General features: G+C 37.4%; 1 protein-coding gene across 1 annotated transcript; it reads left to right on the top strand.

The window, feature by feature from the left end:
• The first annotated feature begins 5262 nt into the window (after nucleotides 1-5262).
• cfl1 (cofilin 1) lies at nucleotides 5263-15856 on the top strand. Its single transcript, XM_028458797.1, has 4 exons — nucleotides 5263-5416; nucleotides 13970-14280; nucleotides 14354-14430; nucleotides 15006-15856. The coding sequence occupies exons 1-4, from the start codon at nucleotides 5414-5416 to the stop codon at nucleotides 15116-15118; spliced, it is 504 nt and encodes a 167-aa protein (XP_028314598.1). The 5' UTR covers nucleotides 5263-5413; the 3' UTR covers nucleotides 15119-15856.
• The last annotated feature ends 1690 nt before the right edge of the window (nucleotides 15857-17546 follow it).

The following is a 17546-nucleotide window of genomic DNA, read 5'->3' as shown; positions in this document are numbered from 1 at the left end:
GACTCAAACATTTAACCACATAGACTGAATGTGCTGGTAATGTAATCTTTTTACACCGGTCTGAGAGTTCATACTGGAGATTAAACTGCAGGTAGAATAAAAGCATCTGCACCTCAGTGTACACAACCATCTGAACATTGCTGCTGGGTAATTGGAAACCTTTCTTTAATTTGCCTGTAAATTAAAAGCATTGTCTACTTAAACTGAATTTGTAATACTTTAATCTATAGCAGTTTTTCTCAAATGGGGGTACATGTACCCTTAGGGCTACGCGATGGCACTAGTACAGGGGGTTCTTGAGACAGAGGAAAATTAACAAATAAAAGCTTTAAAAACATGGGGATTTATAATCTTTATTTTTAGCTAAAAATGACAATCATACTAAATGTTACCAGCAACTCACAAAAAGACAACAAACACAAAAATACACAAGATCACGACAAAATGCACAAAACTAAACAGCCGAACGACACACACACACACAAAAAGGAAAATACACTGAATAATGAAAAGGAAAGACAAACAACAAAATGCGACAAAAACACAATGAAGTTAAATTACAAAGGTCAGTCTTGGACCCACATCAGGCGTGAGATGACCAGAAATGATAAGAACTGCAGAAATAAATCTATTTAGGAGGAACTAAATAAAACATCATTCCACTTATTCACAAAATGACATTCTTTTAAATGTGTGTTATCACTCATTCCATCCATCTTTATGCTCTATAGTTTTTTCACGAAATTCTGAGCAAAATGTTGCAGTCGGACAAAAGGGGTACTTGGATTCAAAAGTACGAGGGGGTACCAAAAAGCCAAAAAAGTTTGAGAAATACTGATCTATAGGATAAATATATACAGAGAAAGCTTTAAGCTTATGTTAAAAATGTTCTTTGGTTTCTTAGAAAAAGAGATACTATATCTAGATCTGCCTGTGTACCATCACTGTTCTGTGATTCTCAACCATCTAAAACAGTGTAAAGGTGAGAAAAAGTTTTTAAAAAGTCTTTAGTTTGATTATAACAATTTTTATGGACCAACTGTATGTATCATAAAATAGATGAGCTTCAAATATTTACACAATAAGACAATGGCCTGCTGTTAATCATGTGCTCTGCTGTTAGCGCTGCCATTTTTGAAGGATTTGTTGTTGAGCTCCTCTGAAAGTTTAAAATTATGACCAAACGTCAGAGTGAATTGGTTTTAATCTTCCTCTGTAGGGCTACACAGGACTTCTGAGGCCATCTCTGGTTAAGGATTGTGGAATAATGGTGATGGTATGTGTCTGTGCCCTATATTTCTTTAAAATATTCTCTATTTACTTTTATGCACAAAACGTGAATTAAAGAGGTGGAATGAGAAGCATTTTAAAAATGTCCCAGAGCCTGTTGGGTCTTGTTAGACTCCAGAGAAGAAGTTGGATCCTGTAAAGAAGCAGCACCTTAGTTTTCTGCACGCGGACACATGCAGCTAACAGAAATGAATTCTATCCTATAGTATGTGCTTGTATCATAGATGCTGGATTAGACTATATCAGAAGGCTGGACCAAACCAGAAAATAGGAACTACTTTGCACTTTCCACGTCTCTTTCAACCAAGGGGAACATGTTTTTAAAGCAGTTATTAATCAAGCATTCCTTGCTCTCCTTGTGTGCTTTTTGCAGTCATTCTCAAACTAAAGAAATACATGTCATACCTTAGTGATGGCTGCTGTGATCAGCTGTTGCAGGGTTCTAGTGGCCTTGACTTGAGAAATACAGTTTTTATAATGAATAAATGGCTTTAAGCAGTTACTGCATCATCTCAGCTTCTTCATTCTGCTGTTTGCTTCTTTGTGTGTCATGCAAACCTGTTCATCTAAAACACTTCTGTTTACTAAGCGATGGGTTAAAACAGTATGGGCACTGTTCTCCACCCAGGACTTCTGACACCCCTTGGATTTAAACCAGCAACTCACCAGAAAAAGCTTCACTTTTTTGTCTGGCGATAATGATAATTTACAAGCAAATATATTGCTTATGTGGCAAAAGAACTAGTCTTCAGTACTCAAGTAAAAGTATAGATAATTGAATAAATAATTACTAGTAAAAGTATTGAAGTTGCTTCCTTATTTGAGTAAAAGTAAAAAAGTACATGCTACTAAATGTACTTAAGTAAAAAAGTAAAACAAATTTCCATTTGATAATAAATAAGACAGTTTTTAAACCAGCAAATTCCATCTCTTTTTTTTTATTATTATTATTTTTAAGAACTTGTAGTTGGTCACCTGGAGAATTTAGCATCATAATAAATGCAATTTTTAAATAAAATGTTTTCAAGAAAGAAATGCAAATGCTCAAAAGACAGAGCAACTTTAAAAAAAAAAAAGTTGTAGAAAACTTCTACATGATAATAAATTATGTATGTTACCACTTATCATAATTCAGCACTCATTAACGATACAATTTGTAAATGAAATGTTTCAAGCTTCTCCTCCAGCTTTGTGGTTGTTGGTTTACGTCTTTTATCGTTGTGACGTCATCTTTGAAGGTCTTGAAAGTAACGAGGTCATTTTTAAAATGTAAGGAGTAGAAAGTACAGATATTTGTTAAGGAGGAAAAGCAAAAAGGTGTAAAAAATAAAATAAATACATACTCAAGTAAAATACAGATACCCAAAAAAACAACTTAAGTACAGTAACAAAGTATTTGTACCTCGTTACTTGTCACCTTTGGGTTTCAATAATCAAATTACTGATCAGTATAAGTTCAAAATCCATTGATATGGATCATTATATATATATATATATATATATATATATATATATATATATATATATTATTGACGCTTTTTCATCTTTATCTCTGTATCTGGACTTCAACAATGGGCTGATGGGAAAAACTGACTACTGCTGACTTATAGAATCTTACAACACTAACCATACTAAACCATAGATGTCCATAAATGTCCACAATATTTAATCTACATTTATGCAACACTTAGTTTTCTGAAACATGCCAGTAGAGGGTAATCTGTGCTCTGTTCAACATTGAAATAAAGAGAATTAACAGTTTTACTGTATCCACTCTAGAGATGAAAAAAATGAAGACAAAACATACACACAGTGTAGTTTAATGACAGTGGGTTAATAACTGTGAAATGAGAAACCAACCCAAAGATAAACAGATTATAGGTGGAATCAGTGCCATACACCACAATATCATTGATCATTATTCTCAACAGCAGTTTTTCTCAAATGGGGGTATACGGTAGGACTGGGTTTCGCCGAGTACCTCGCGATACGATACTGTAACGATATTTTGCCCACAATAACAATAATATCACGATAAAACGAAAATGCACCTGTTTTCAGCAATTTCAATTAAAGTTGGAACCTGGCAAGAGCCAAAATAAAGTGTAACCCTCCCTCTAATTTGAGTTCTCGACAGTTGGTGGAACCGAATCATTGACACATACCAATATATGAATGGGGCCCATTACTCCATATGGGCACCAGGGGGCCCCTGGGGGCCTCATTTTTCAAACGATTACTCCTCCGTTAATGCTCGTTGAATCGGGCTGTAATGTGACATGAATATTCTATGAGCGGATGAGGCTTTCCGAGACTTTTTTTTTTACTTGATTAAGCGGGTACAACCGTAGTTCATCCGAACTTGTTTTTTTTAAATTATTATTATTATTATTACGAGATATCAATGCGTGAAATTGAAATTTGTGACTCTCTTTCTAATTAAACACAACTCCACCAATTGTATAATGAACGTATAACTGGAGGTGGTAATGAGCAAATAATGAGTGATGTATGCAAACTAAGACGTGCGTGTAGAGGGTTGGATGCAGGGTTGGATGTGGCATCCTCACTAAATATGGGTCAGTGCAGCCGCTCCATCATTTAGCTTGTAGCTTGTCAGACGTGGTCGTGCACGGGAATGAGAGCGTGCACATTCCGACCCATTTGCCAAAGCTTTGCCCCTGTGATTTTCTGCCTTTGTCGGAGCATGTCTCAGCAAAAAGCAGTCAAGGAGAATTTCGTGCCTCTCGTTTCCTTATATGGTTAACAGCGGCGCGGACAGAACCACCTCGCGCAGGGAGTGAGGCGCGTTCACGAGCCCGCAGCCGCTCGCCGCTCGCTTCCATATTAGGAAGTAAGTTCACTGAAATCCACGAGGGGCGGGGCCACGCACACAGGCAGTTTACAGCGTCTCACAGCAGCAGGAGGAGGAGGAGCAGGAGGAGGAGGAGGAGGAGGAGGAGGAGGAGGAGGAGGAGGAAGAAGCCTTTCACTAATTAATCACCACTCCACCATTGTTGTCATAAACAACATAATAAATGTCACACGCAGACATGTCACCATGGCAACGCATCTATCTTCAGTCAGTGTAGTGTTTTGGTTTTATAAGATACGATTTATGTTTAGGTTTTAAATGCTATACCAACATCCCAAGTAATAACATATAACACACACAGCTATATATCGAGTTTTCTATTTTAGTAGTATAGAAAATTACAATATTGCAGATATATATATATATATATATATATATATATATATATATATATATATATATATATAAAATAAGCTTATTTTGTTATAAAATACACATACACACACACTACAGAACTCACTCACACCTTAGAGGAGAAAAAGAATAAAATTTGTTAATAAATATGCCTGTTTGGCATTTTTAATCCAGAATTGTCTTTCTGGTAAGATTTTGAAATGAAATTATCCAGATTTATATCGCATATCGTATTGCGATATGAGTTTTGGTCCCTCAGCCCTAATACACACACACACACGGTACCCAGTGAACAGGTTTTAATGACAACAATTAAATGTGACTGTTAATCTGCTGATGGTTTAAAATAATAGGCATGGCCTATTTTATTTATTTTTTTTCAATTTTTCAAATCTTATTTTTGTATTGTTATTCAATGACAGAGAACATTGGGTCCTAAACCCTGATTTCTATAAAACTATATAAATGAAAGAGTGGGCATGCAGCTCAAGCTTCAGCCATGTTTCAGTCAAAAATATTGTTGTTCTTTTTTATTTTGTGTGATTGAATACGAAACATTTGGCTGTGATTTATTTTGAATTGTTGCTATTAAACGTTTTTCATTGGGATTGTTGTACTATTTCCCTCTAACACAGACAGGTGCATGTGTCATTTATTGATATGTTTTCTTTTACTTGTATTTACCCATAATTACGCCTTAAAAATGACATGATGACGTAAGACACGTGACTATGACTGATCGTTGTCACTGGGAAGCTGCTCTGCTCGTTCACGACGCTGGGCGCGGGCTCGCTTCCTGTGCGCGCGCTCCCGCGTTCAGTACGTAAAAGCGCAGCCGCGTCGTTTCTCTCCGTTCAGTTTGTACCTGACATCGAACAGTGCGGATCATCAACTATGGTAGGTCCATCTACATTTCACCACATCATCATACATGAGCTGATAAAGTCTGTAGTTGTTAACGGAGGTTTGTGGACTAACTGTGTCCGTTTTATTGGTTTTAAATGCGAACAGAAAGACAGTGGTGTGCCGCAGGAGCTAATGCTAGCTGTGGGCTGCTAAACGCGGATGTTTCCATTCAAGGGGATTAAATCAGTTACCGACATCTGGCTTGGATAAGAATGAGTATCCTAACGTTATTAACGATATGAAACCAGTCCAATGTCTCCTAAAAACAGGTGGCGCCATTTAATTTCTCCGTGTTGAGTCCTGCCGGTTTCCGCCTTGAAGCGGGAACGCAGCGCAGGCCTGAACCAGGACAACGGCCTTTTCCCCCGGTTTTTCTATGCGTGTTTACTAACGCACACGTCTCCGTGTCCAGCGGTGAATGCGGTGGTCCAGTAGGGACAGCCGGCTTTGTTAGCCGGACTAGCTGCGTTAGCGGATGCACAAATGACAGCCATGATGGCTGCTCGCTGAGATTTTCCGCTCCTTTGTTTCAACACGTCTGCCTGCGTCACTGTGTAAACCACACCTTAGTGTTCAGTGTGAGTGAGGACTCAACCATCGTCTTCATTTAACATGTAAAATAACCTGTGATAAGCAGAGTTTATACTATATAGTAGGGAAGCTCATCCATGTGTTCGTGCTGCATTCACGGCCCCACCCTGGATTTGGTGCAAAGACTGCTGTTCGGTTACCGCAGCCGAGCACGGGGGGTTTCCGTTCCCCATGTTCGTCTCTCTGGGCCTGTGTGACACGTCTAAATCAGCTTTCCTCATCGAGTGCCACACCTACATTAATCTGTAGCCTTTTATGTCGTTAACTTTATGATTTAAGATAAATCAACAAATTCTGCCTCAAGATGCGTTAACAACCACAGCCTGTTGACTTTCATTCATCTGCTTCTTCTTTAATCACTATGGATACTTTCTCCATAAGTCATTTCCAGGTTCTTGATAAGAATCAGAATTAATGACATTCACCAGGGGGAACTAGAGTTTTCTTACAAAAGTGGCCACAGTCAAGAACTCATAGCATAGGTGTCAAAACGTGTAATAAATCATTAAAAGAAAAAAAAAATCATTTCTAATGTACAATCAAAGCTGTTTGTGAATTGCTGCACTTGTTAAGTTTAATGGCTACAGGCAGGATTTCCTGTGGCGATCTGTCGAGCATCATGGTGGGATCAGCCTGGTGTTGGTGCTGCTGTAGCTGACCACCACATTGTAGAGTGTTTGGGACAGTTTTGCCGAGATGGTGTCAAACATGGACATGACCACTGTTAGATCCAGGATGATACCTTCAGCCTCAGGCCCAAACAACCAAACTCGCCACAATGACTCGTAGAACATCCTGATAAATGGTCTTGCAGATGTAAAAGGATCCCAACTGTCTCAAAAATTAGAGATGGCAGTCTGCCCTCCCAACCCACTCGCTTCATCCCTGGTATTTTCGCTCCATTATCCACTCTGACCCTCTGGATGGAAACATGGTGCACAGTCCTTTGTTTTTCTCAGGTCCACAATAAGCCACTTTTTGACTTTGTCACATTAAGCTGTAGATAATTCAGGTCACTCCATGTGATACAGCAGTCCTTTCCTCAACCTGGAGCTGCACAATGAATCAAATTTTAATGGAAGTGTCCCCTAGTACGTGATGTGTATCTATATACCAACAATATATCCATTCAAAAGATGACATTACCAGACCTTTTCTATATAAGAGTAATGTGCCTGTGTTTTTACCATGTCAGGTGGTCTAAGGCACACCAAGCAAGGATTTTTCCTTCTGCTGCCGTGGGTTGGAATCTCATTCTTGACATGCATATTAACACAGCAAATTCCACCTTTAAAAATACATATATGGAAAAAATTAAAATTTTTGGGTATTCCTGGGTTAGGGCTGAAATAAAAAGGGTTAGCAGGGTAGCTAAAATAAAACGGACAGGACTTTAAGTCACGTGGTGCACCACTATCACATGACCGAAACTGGCCAATGAGTAAATTGTACACATTGTTTTAGAAGTATGATAAACACATTTTTCTTTTCCTAACATAAGTAATTGTGATCACAATAGTGTTCAAAACTATCATTTTGGATACAATCGTGCAGCCTAACTAAACCTCATCATCCATGGTGACACATCCAAGCACTGCTGAGTCATCAGATTCCAAAACCTGCTTGTCGGTGTATATTTAGACCCATTGCTCAGTCTGTGATCATAGTTGTCAAATATGCCATGACTAAATTGAAATTTAAATATGTCTGAGGATGTCAGCTGTCCAGAAAAGACCCTGTGGCCCTTGTCCAAAGCTTCCTAGGTGGAGCACTTTAGCTGTACAATGTTCTTAAATAAGGGGAATACAGAGGAAGATGGTGTGTTTGCACACATCTACTACCGTCAACTGTTACTTATAAATGTATTAAAACATGCTTGTTAGGCTGGGATCAACGATTAATCTAGCAACAATTTTTGTGATTCAGCAATAATGTAACGATTAATTTTTCCAGTTTGATTCCATAATGTCCCCATTAATTGACTAAAAGTAATATTTACATGTTTTACATATCTGAAATGAAGAAAAAACATGAATTCCTTGACATTGCAATATGTTTATTGCTCTTCAACTCAAAATTCCAAAATAAAGTTAAAGAATATAAAAGTACAAAATAATGCATTCGTAGTCAGAAGTAGCATTAAACTCCAATAGATGCTTATGTGTACAGCAAACATACATTGTGTTTAATTTACAAATCAGGATGGACTACAAGGGTATCACAGTGGTATGTAAATGTGTTCTTTATTGCACGTGCTGCCGCTGATGTCACTGCGGGTGTTTCCTCCTTGTCTGGTCACACCCGGGATGAAGGACAAGGTTTACGGGGAACAGCTACCGATGAAGTATTTCTTGCGTCAACGTCATCCATTACGTCGAAGAGTTGTCCCAGCTCAAATGCTTGTGATCATATCCTGTAACTATACATCATGCCTTTAGTTTTAACAATAATTTACCTTTATAAAATCAAGCAATTTAACAAACTGACTCCAAGTACGACTAACAACAACCAAATGTGAAACGGTTCTTTTAGTCCTTTTTCTTGGCTCAAAATGAGAAGACTTAAACATGGCATTAGACTAAGGTGTTCACTTGCTAAATAGCAAGGCAGTATACAGGTCTAGGACCAACACATGGCTGGAGCTTATATTGTCCCACAAATTATTGCTGATAAACTTTATGTTCAATAGTTTCTTGAGACCAAAATAACCTCTAATGCAGTATATCATAATAATGAAAATGCAGCCTTTTAAATGCAATTTTTCCACAAATATTCATTCCCATTGTAATTGGAAAGTCAAGTACTTTCAATCATCTTAAATAAATGAGACCAAAACCCCCATCACTGTTAAACACGCCAATAAAAAATCACATGCAAGCAAAATAACTTGAACTCTCAAGTTTGTTTTTTTTGTTTTTTTACAGGAAGACTGTTTTAGTAGGCTGGCAAAGACATGGCCTACAACTCGCTCTGATTGGTTAATTTGTCGGTATGGTGACTCAGCTGAGGGAAGAACACTTAAGATGTGGCTGTGTATGGGTGCACACATTTAGACCACTAGTCGGTTTTCATCATATTCTTATCCTTCACATCTAAGATCTTATCACACACCCTTAGTTGTAGCGCTTATTAGACTTTGTGTATGAATGCCAGGGATAGGATCAATTACATTTTTCAGTTACAATTAAGTGTTCAATTACAGTGATCTGCATTTTTTTTTTTTAAATTACAACTGAATTACAGTTATTGTTGATCCTCAAAGTCAATTAGAATTATGTTGTCAATAACAGTTAATCACAATTACTGAACATGAAATAACTTATTAAAGGTAAACCTTCCTCTTGTGTTAGCTTTCTGTTAGCGTCTCCTATGATGATGGGTCCTAAATCGGCTGTAAAATACAAAATCTAATTTCTTATTTTTGGTTAACGTGTTAAGCTTCCTTGTCAATGAAAATATAAGTTTTAATATTTTTGGTGTGGGCATCTGAGCCTTTTTTGTCAGTATACTCCAAGATTTAAATTCATGGTAAAATGTGGGAAAGCTTGATATGAAATATTTTAATAATCACATGTGTAGAACTGTATACAAAAGTCAATTATCGAAACTCAATGACAGTAACAGGTTTTTCAAATTATAATTATATTGTAATTAATCATCAATTTTGAGATTGTAATTGACCCAAACCTAGGGCCCTATAAAATCTGTTTTATTTTTTCCACTTTAGTTTTTGACTCCTGTGAGGAAACAAAATAAATAGTAATAAATAAAAAAAAAAGTCATTAAACAAATGTCAAAAATAAAGTAAGATACAATTAACGGGTAGATAAAAGTTGTAGTGACATGGATTATTCTGACTGCTACTTTTTAATTATTCATGTCATATAAAGATGTATGAGAACAGCATTAATATCACCCAATTTCCTCTCAGGGCTCAATGATTTACTGAATCTCAGCAGGTTTATTGATTAAGTTTTGATTATCCTATCTTCTGTAGCTCTGAGGTGTTAGAATGTAACTTTCTAATAATGTTGCTTCAACTGACTTATTTTGTAAACTGGAAGTTCCCACTGAAACGGTTGTACTTGAGGTAACTTGCTGACTGTATGTGTACCTACGAGGCACGGACAAAAGGCTGGAATAAGAAAAAAAAAAAAAAAAAAAAAAAAACTAAAGGACAACACGGACTGAGTTATTCTTTGTTAGCCAGACGCGACAGTTCTAACACTGCGCAAGTGAAGATGATTAGTTGATCACGCTCTCATGGAGCGCTACTCGAAAAATGAGCGGAGCTTTAGAGGCACCGCAAAGGTAAACGGGCACTGGTGACTGTGTTTAGGAGCCTGTAATTTGCGTTGTGTTAAAGGGTGTTTGTGGTGGTTTAAGATGAGTTTAATGCAGCCAGGACAGGAGGGTGATGCACCTAATAAGTGGTCCCCGGAAACAATTCCCGATTTTTAAAAAGAAAAAATTTCTTTATCCCACGGTGACGGCGTTTTATGCTGTCCATTTCCGCGTTTAACCGTTTTCATTGGTCGATTCCGTTTAACGTGGATTTTATAGGGCCCTAAAACCCTGATGAATGCAGCCTTAAAGGGTCAAACCATAAGGCGAATGGATTTGCATGTGATGCTGGCTTTAGTTTCAGACGTGACACATCATGACATGTCCATTTGGTTTCCACTCAGCTATAGTTTGGCTCATAATTGTTCTGTGGGAATCCTTTCCCCTATCTTCAGTGGACAAGTTGTCCATTCCTAAAACCTTTTCCTCTGCTTAAATGGAGTCAGAAGACTTAACTAAATGACTTCTGGAGCAGCTGAGACTGGGTGACATGACTGGTCTGTTTTCTAACAGAGCCTCCATTGTGTGACTCAGCAACTTAAGACCACACCCAGGACTATGTGGGTGCTTTATTGGTGGCAATATCAGTCTGTACCTTCAGCCTACCACAAGCACTTATGTAATAGACTGTGCTGTAGACATGCCTGTTGGTTCACTTTATGCAATGGTATTTATGTTCCAGGTGGATTTTTAGACAGGCAGGGCCATATTCTTATTCTCACAAGCTAACTTTGTAATTTACGGCTGAACATTTCAGTACTGATTTCATTTTTTCAAGAATTCTTTTTTTTTTTTTTTTTTTGGCTGTGATTTAGTCTGATATTTTTTAGCAAATATTGGATTTTGTCAATGTTATATTTATTGTATGTAATGAATTGGTTAATAATAAATGGTCAGTTTTTTTTCATACCTACTGTTGCTGACTATTCTGTTTGAGTAACGTCGCTTGATCAAGCATTTTCTAATATTCCACACTACAAAATAAGTAATTTTTTTAAATTATTAAATTAAAAAAAATGTATGATTCATGCTGATATCGGTATCAGCGATACGCAAGGCTGCAATATCGAAAATGAAAGTTGTATCTGGACATCCCTAATAGAAGTATGTATGATTCGTGCTGGTATCGGATTGGTATTGACCAATACGCAAGACTGCAATATCGGTATCAGACGTGAAAAAGTTGTATCGGGACTAGGGCTGAACGATTTCAGAAAATTTAATTGCAATTTTTTTTCTTTTTTTCCCTTAATATTGCAATTAATATTACGATTATTTTTTTTCAAGGACCTCTTGTCATATATTTTTCATTGAACATAAGCACTGAATCAATCTGTTTCATAAACAAATTAATTTAAACTTTAAATGAATATTACACTAACTTTTCCAGTGGTGGCACAGGTACGACTGACTTTCTCAGTTGGTCGCACCAGCACAGAATTTGGTCGTACCTTTTTTTTCGAGTTGGGGTGGGCAGTGTACAGCATAGTCGTGTAGGGTTGGGCATTGTTTGGATTTTAATGAATCTGATTCCAATTCTCAATTTCGGTCCCTGTTCTAAACGATTCTCGATTACGATTCTTTGACTTGTGCAAGTCAACAGGTCATAGATTTCAGTTATTTGACATGGTTATAATAAAGTGGATGGACAAACATACGGACTTATTAAACACACATGGACCTTGGTAAACGGAACAAATTTCATCAACTGGCAGGCACTAGGACCCAGAGGCAGAGTAAATGTGTCCCCGTACTGCATGTACAGGCTGTAATATCACCAGTTTATCATTTTACCTGTTGTTAGAGCTACTATCTTTACCATTTATTCCTGGTGATTGTTTTTCAGTGTTTTACTGGGCTTTTTACTGGTGATTAGCTCCTATCTCCCTTCTGCTCTGCCGGACCAAACTGAAACCATAGCCAGACACACACGCACTGTAGTCACGTTCTGAACGCATCTTATACAAACCTCGCGTAAATAAACAGAGCGAACTGCGGAAACAAACTAGTGCGGGCATTTAGGAATCGAAATGCAAACATCATAGTAACGGTTCTGAAACCGGTTCCTATTTGGAACTGGTTCTCGGTGCCCAACCCTATAGACATGCATCATAGTCCAACAGTTCTGGCCCCTCCATGCTGATTCTGATGTGTGTACATTCTATCGCACGTTCTTCCATTTAACTGCTTCCCTCATTGTGAGCGTGCACTCAGTGAAGGACTTGTTATGCCTGGCTCCGTTCGCAGACTGCGTTCACTCCAAAGGTGCACATTGGTGTTTATACGTAGCTTATTCACCATTTCATTACCCGCAGCAAAGTTGCGTGAGCGTGCACCTTCTCCTCATCCGCAGCACTGCGGTCAAGCCAGCCTCCGCTCTGAAATCCTCGGTCAACCTAGCTGCCAACCAATTTGCAGTGCCTGTTTATAGATGGTTTTACGGTAATCCTGCAGCGCAGAGAAAGAAGTGCACTCTGGGACGTGACGACGAGCTCAGCCGCTCTGTATAAAATAACGTCAAGACCCTATACGTACTCCCACAGATGCGATCAGATAAAATTTTCACTTGCACACATTGAAAATATACTCGCATATGCAACCATTTTGGTCACAGTCTCGAGCCCTGAATATACATTTTAAAGCACAGATTACAACAATAAATCAAACAAATCTGTGGCTTTACCTCAGCATTTCTAACTAACTTCACATTTCATGAAACATGTGGACTGCACTAAAACACTCTGCAATATTTTATTGTCCTGTCAAGTTCAACCTAAAATCACAAATGCAATTAATCGTTCAGCCTTAATCGGGACATCCCTAATATTTTCCTTCACACCTGTTCTGCAGTGAGACAATGCAGAACAAAGTGGCTCTACTGTTTTCAGCCTGTTAAAGACTCTCAATTTGAAGAGTAGTCACTACAGAGCTGGCCACTATATCAATGTCCTATTAATTTATTTATAATGTAGGGGAGCAGTGGATTTCATTCATGCTGACTTGTCATTAAAAAGGGCTTCACATTTGACAGTCGATTCTTGTAAATATAATTTTTCATACCAGACAAACGTAACATTTTGCACGTGTTTCACTTCTTTTCATGTCCTCGTTTTGTATATAGGTTGGAAAGGTGAAAAACAACCACGCATGTTATTTTAGTCATACTGTCTCTTTATACGGACTATTCCATTCAAAGCAAAGAAAATGTCAGCCTTAGTCTTAACAGCCTGGTTATATAAAGAAAAGTTCCTATGGCCTGGGCAGACATTTCCTCAGCAGTGTACATTTGTACATGTAACTTGGGAATGGTACAACTCCTGCATTAGTTCCAATCTTGGGCAAGAAAATATATCTAAAATCTGAATAAATTAATTTCCGTATCTCTGTATTTTTTTCTCTAAATTGTGATTTATACATTTTCTATGTCACTAAAATGAAAAATTCACATCTTGAATCTCAATATATTGCCCAAGTACCAGTAAACTGCCTCAAAAGAGGAAAAAATTTTGTTTGAACTCAAACTATTTCTACTGTGGTACTAATGGCTGCTTTGTCATTACCTGGCTCGTATTGCAGGGTTTAATGAATATGTTCTATATTCCATTACAGGCCTCTGGGGTAAAAGTCACAGATGAGGTTATTGCCGTCTTTAACGACATGAAGGTGCGCAAAGTAAACGTTAATGAAGAGGAGAAGAAGAAGAGAAAGAAGGCCATTCTGTTCTGCTTGAGTAAGGACCTCAAGAACATAGTTCTGGAGGAGGGTAAGGAGATCCTGTTGGGGGACCTGGGAACCACCGTCACAGACCCCTACCAGAGCTTTGTGAAGATGCTGCCCTCAGACGACTGCCGCTACGCCCTGTACGACGCCACCTATGAGACCAAAGAGACAAAGAAAGAGGACTTGGTCTTCATCTTTTGGTGAGTGCAGCAGTTCCACACATGTACAACATGGTGCTTCAATGTCAACAGGTTCAACATGCGTTCATTACAGGGCTCCAGATACGGCTCCCATGAAGAGCAAGATGATCTATGCAAGCTCAAAAGATGCCATCAAGAGGAAGTTTGAGGGTGAGTTAACGTTTTTAAAGTTGTCAAACTTTAATGAGAATATTGATTTTCTTTTGATTTACAAACATTTCACTTATTGTTTGGAGCTGCACAAGTTTGCCTAAAACTGAAATCTCCCATTTAAATTCTGTGGCAAGCTGAAGGTTTTAGTAAATAGTTAGCAAACAAGTCTAATACCTTGTACATAATTAAAAAAATTGACATTGCAAATAATAATCTAACCATGACAAAATGTTGGTAGTAATCACATTTCTTACTGTGTAGCACCCACGCTCCAAAAACAAATGTTCTTGAACAAACACAATCACGGTAACATTCAGAATCATTTACTGGTATGAAGATAAAGCACATAAAATGATGTATATATTAATCAATGAGGCTATAGAACAAAGGGTTTGCTCCTCAAAACATAGGTTGAATTTCCTCTCAGAATCACTAAAATGTGGACCAAGTTTGTCGACTGCTCAAATGACTGCTTTTAGATTTTAATTTAAGCGACTTGCAGGTTTTTCTTTCCCTCAACAATTGTAGTGTAAACCTTTATTTCTGACCAAAATGTGCCATTTGTTTTCCAGGTATCAAGCATGAGTGGCAGGTGAACGGCCTTGAAGATCTCAAAGACCGGCAAACACTGGCAGAGAAGCTGGGTGGTTCAACAGTAATCAGCCTGGAGGGAAGCCCTATTTAATCAGTCCTGTCCTTCTCTGCCCCCTCCCCCCGGGGGGGCTTCTCAGACACATCTGTTAAGTTTAGCTGTTCATTCCAGATTGGCGTCACATTGGACAAAAGTAGTTTGGTACTCTCAGGGTGGGGGTGTAAACAGAATTGTAAATGTCATTCCAGTTAATTCCATAAAATTTTAAAACAAGATTCAATCTATTGTTGAGCGACTGTGATAAAACTACACATGCTGTTCATGTTAAGCATTTGGGAGCTCTTTGTTTCCACATTACTTTGTGCAATTGCTCTTAAGTTTTTCCAACATCAAATCCTAAGAACTTGTTAACAGCCATTATATTTTATTTTTATTTGCCAAACATCTAGTTGAATGTGTGTAGTTCAGACAAGCTCTAGTCTGAACTTATTCACTTTTGATTGCACAAGATGTTTTAATTCTTCTCTGGGGAACACTGTTAAATATACATCAATACTTTTGTGGGGGTTTTTTCTTTCCTGTTTTGTTTTTTCTTTTTTGGCCAAATTCTAAAACTTGATTCATTGTTTTTCCAGGACTTGGTCAGAAAATTGTCAGTTTCCATAGTAAACAGACATTCCTTGTGCTTGCTCAGAAATCCAAGGTTTCCTTGAACAAAAGGCATTGGTGTTTGTTGGACCATCTGTTGGAGTGTAGACTGGATATTGACTGGTGGATGTTTTGTATCGTCTCCTTATCTCTAATAAAAAGCACTAAACTACTGACCCTTAACTCTCTTGGTTTTTACAATTGTGATTTTGTTCCACTCTACCATATCCAGGGTTCGAGTTATGGTGTAATTTTTAAAAATCTGTTGCTGTCGTAATCGAGTTTAAGGAATTGACATTGTAATGTCCTGAAGAATTCCTCAAAATAAATTTTGGAAAACCATGTTGCAGTTCTACACATATGTAGTTGACCATTATTAGAGCTTTCCAACATTTTATTAATAGTCCCATTAATGGCAATGATAATGCTGTTTGTGCTCTACATCGACAGATTCCACATTATACATCATAACCTGCTCTACTTTATTGAAACCCAGGATCTATTTCCAATCCCACTTCTGAAAAATTGGATTGGGGAATATGAGACCTTACTTATTCCAAACTTTTCTATACTTAATGACTGAATAAATGTTAATTTGGTATACTCCTACATTTTTAGCCTTTGTTACCGGACACCTATCTGCCAAACCCAATTTAGTTCTCTTATCAAAACGGTGAAAGTAGTTGTACCCTTTTACTTTTTTTTTTTTTTTTTTTTTTAGTTTGAAATTTAAACGACTGGTTATGATATAAGTAAAAACTACAGAATATGTACAGAGTTTGTCTTGGATCCTTAAACTGATTTTGAAGTCATTTTAATCCAGTTTGATCTCAATTGAGCCGCAGAAAACATTTTTATGCCCTAGTAAAGTATGAAAAGCACTGACATCAGTCCTGACAAGAACTCTTGAAATTTTCTTGATTTTTTTTTTTTTTTTTTTTTTGTGACCAAATTTTTCTTTTGGAGAAATTGTGAACCTTTAGAAAAATGTTATTCTTTCAAACATTGGCTGCCACCATGTGATCATGGGAAAACTGCAAGCCCTGGCAAATAGTTTAAAACTCATATCACACAAAGGTTCGTGTGAGACTAATCACAAGTTTACAATGGTTGACATGGTACCGTACACTAATATCATTCATGTATAATATATGCTCATTGAGATGTACTCATTGGTAATTGGTTTAATTGAAAATGTCTGGTTTTCCAATAACATCTGTTAGAAAACACCATAAAAATATTTTATTGAACAATTTGAGAAAAAGGCTAATAACTGATTATGTGGGTGTGAATGGCTATCTGCTTTAGCCAGAATGAATTAACACGTGTGAGGACAGTGATTTCATTCTAGTGTATTCCTAGCAGGAAAATGACAGTGTGCAACAGCAACGCTCCATCTCGAGAACTGACATGTAGTCTTACTGTCGTAAAGAACATGAACTCATAGCAAACCACCAAATTAAATATGTTCTTCACAAACCATCCATTAAAATAACATTCATTGATTGAATTGCAGATGCCTTCAAGGACCAGCACCCGAGCATGAAAAATAAGTTCTTGGTCTTAGTCAAGACTCAAGTAACTCTAGAACACTCTGAACAATTGAAAGGAAAGTATTGTTAGTCAGACAAAAAATAAAACATCTGTCATGTCCAGCCTGTAGGGATGTATCGATTCACTCAACTCCCGATACAATTCGATTCACGATAATGGGTTCATGATACAATTCTCTCATGACTTATTTTACAAAATGAGACTGTAGACAAATGATGACTGAAAATATTTTATATTTCATTGTCAAAAGAGTCCCTTGATAAACTATTCAAAACAATGCAATTTATTTAAAAATAAACCCTGAATGAAATAAAGAACA

The sequence above is a fragment of the Gouania willdenowi genome, chromosome 10, assembly GCF_900634775.1.
Source record: "Gouania willdenowi chromosome 10, fGouWil2.1, whole genome shotgun sequence".
NCBI classification, from domain to species: Eukaryota; Metazoa; Chordata; class Actinopteri; order Blenniiformes; family Gobiesocidae; genus Gouania; species Gouania willdenowi.
This window is presented reverse-complemented; position numbering and strand designations above follow the sequence as displayed.

Coding starts and splice junctions, on each gene's coding strand:
- cfl1 (XM_028458797.1), top strand. Junction 14,281..14,353: donor GACTTGGTCTTCATCTTTTG/GTGAGTGCAGCA, acceptor CGTTCATTACAG/GGCTCCAGATACGGCTCCCA. Junction 14,431..15,005: donor CATCAAGAGGAAGTTTGAGG/GTGAGTTAACGT, acceptor TTTGTTTTCCAG/GTATCAAGCATGAGTGGCAG.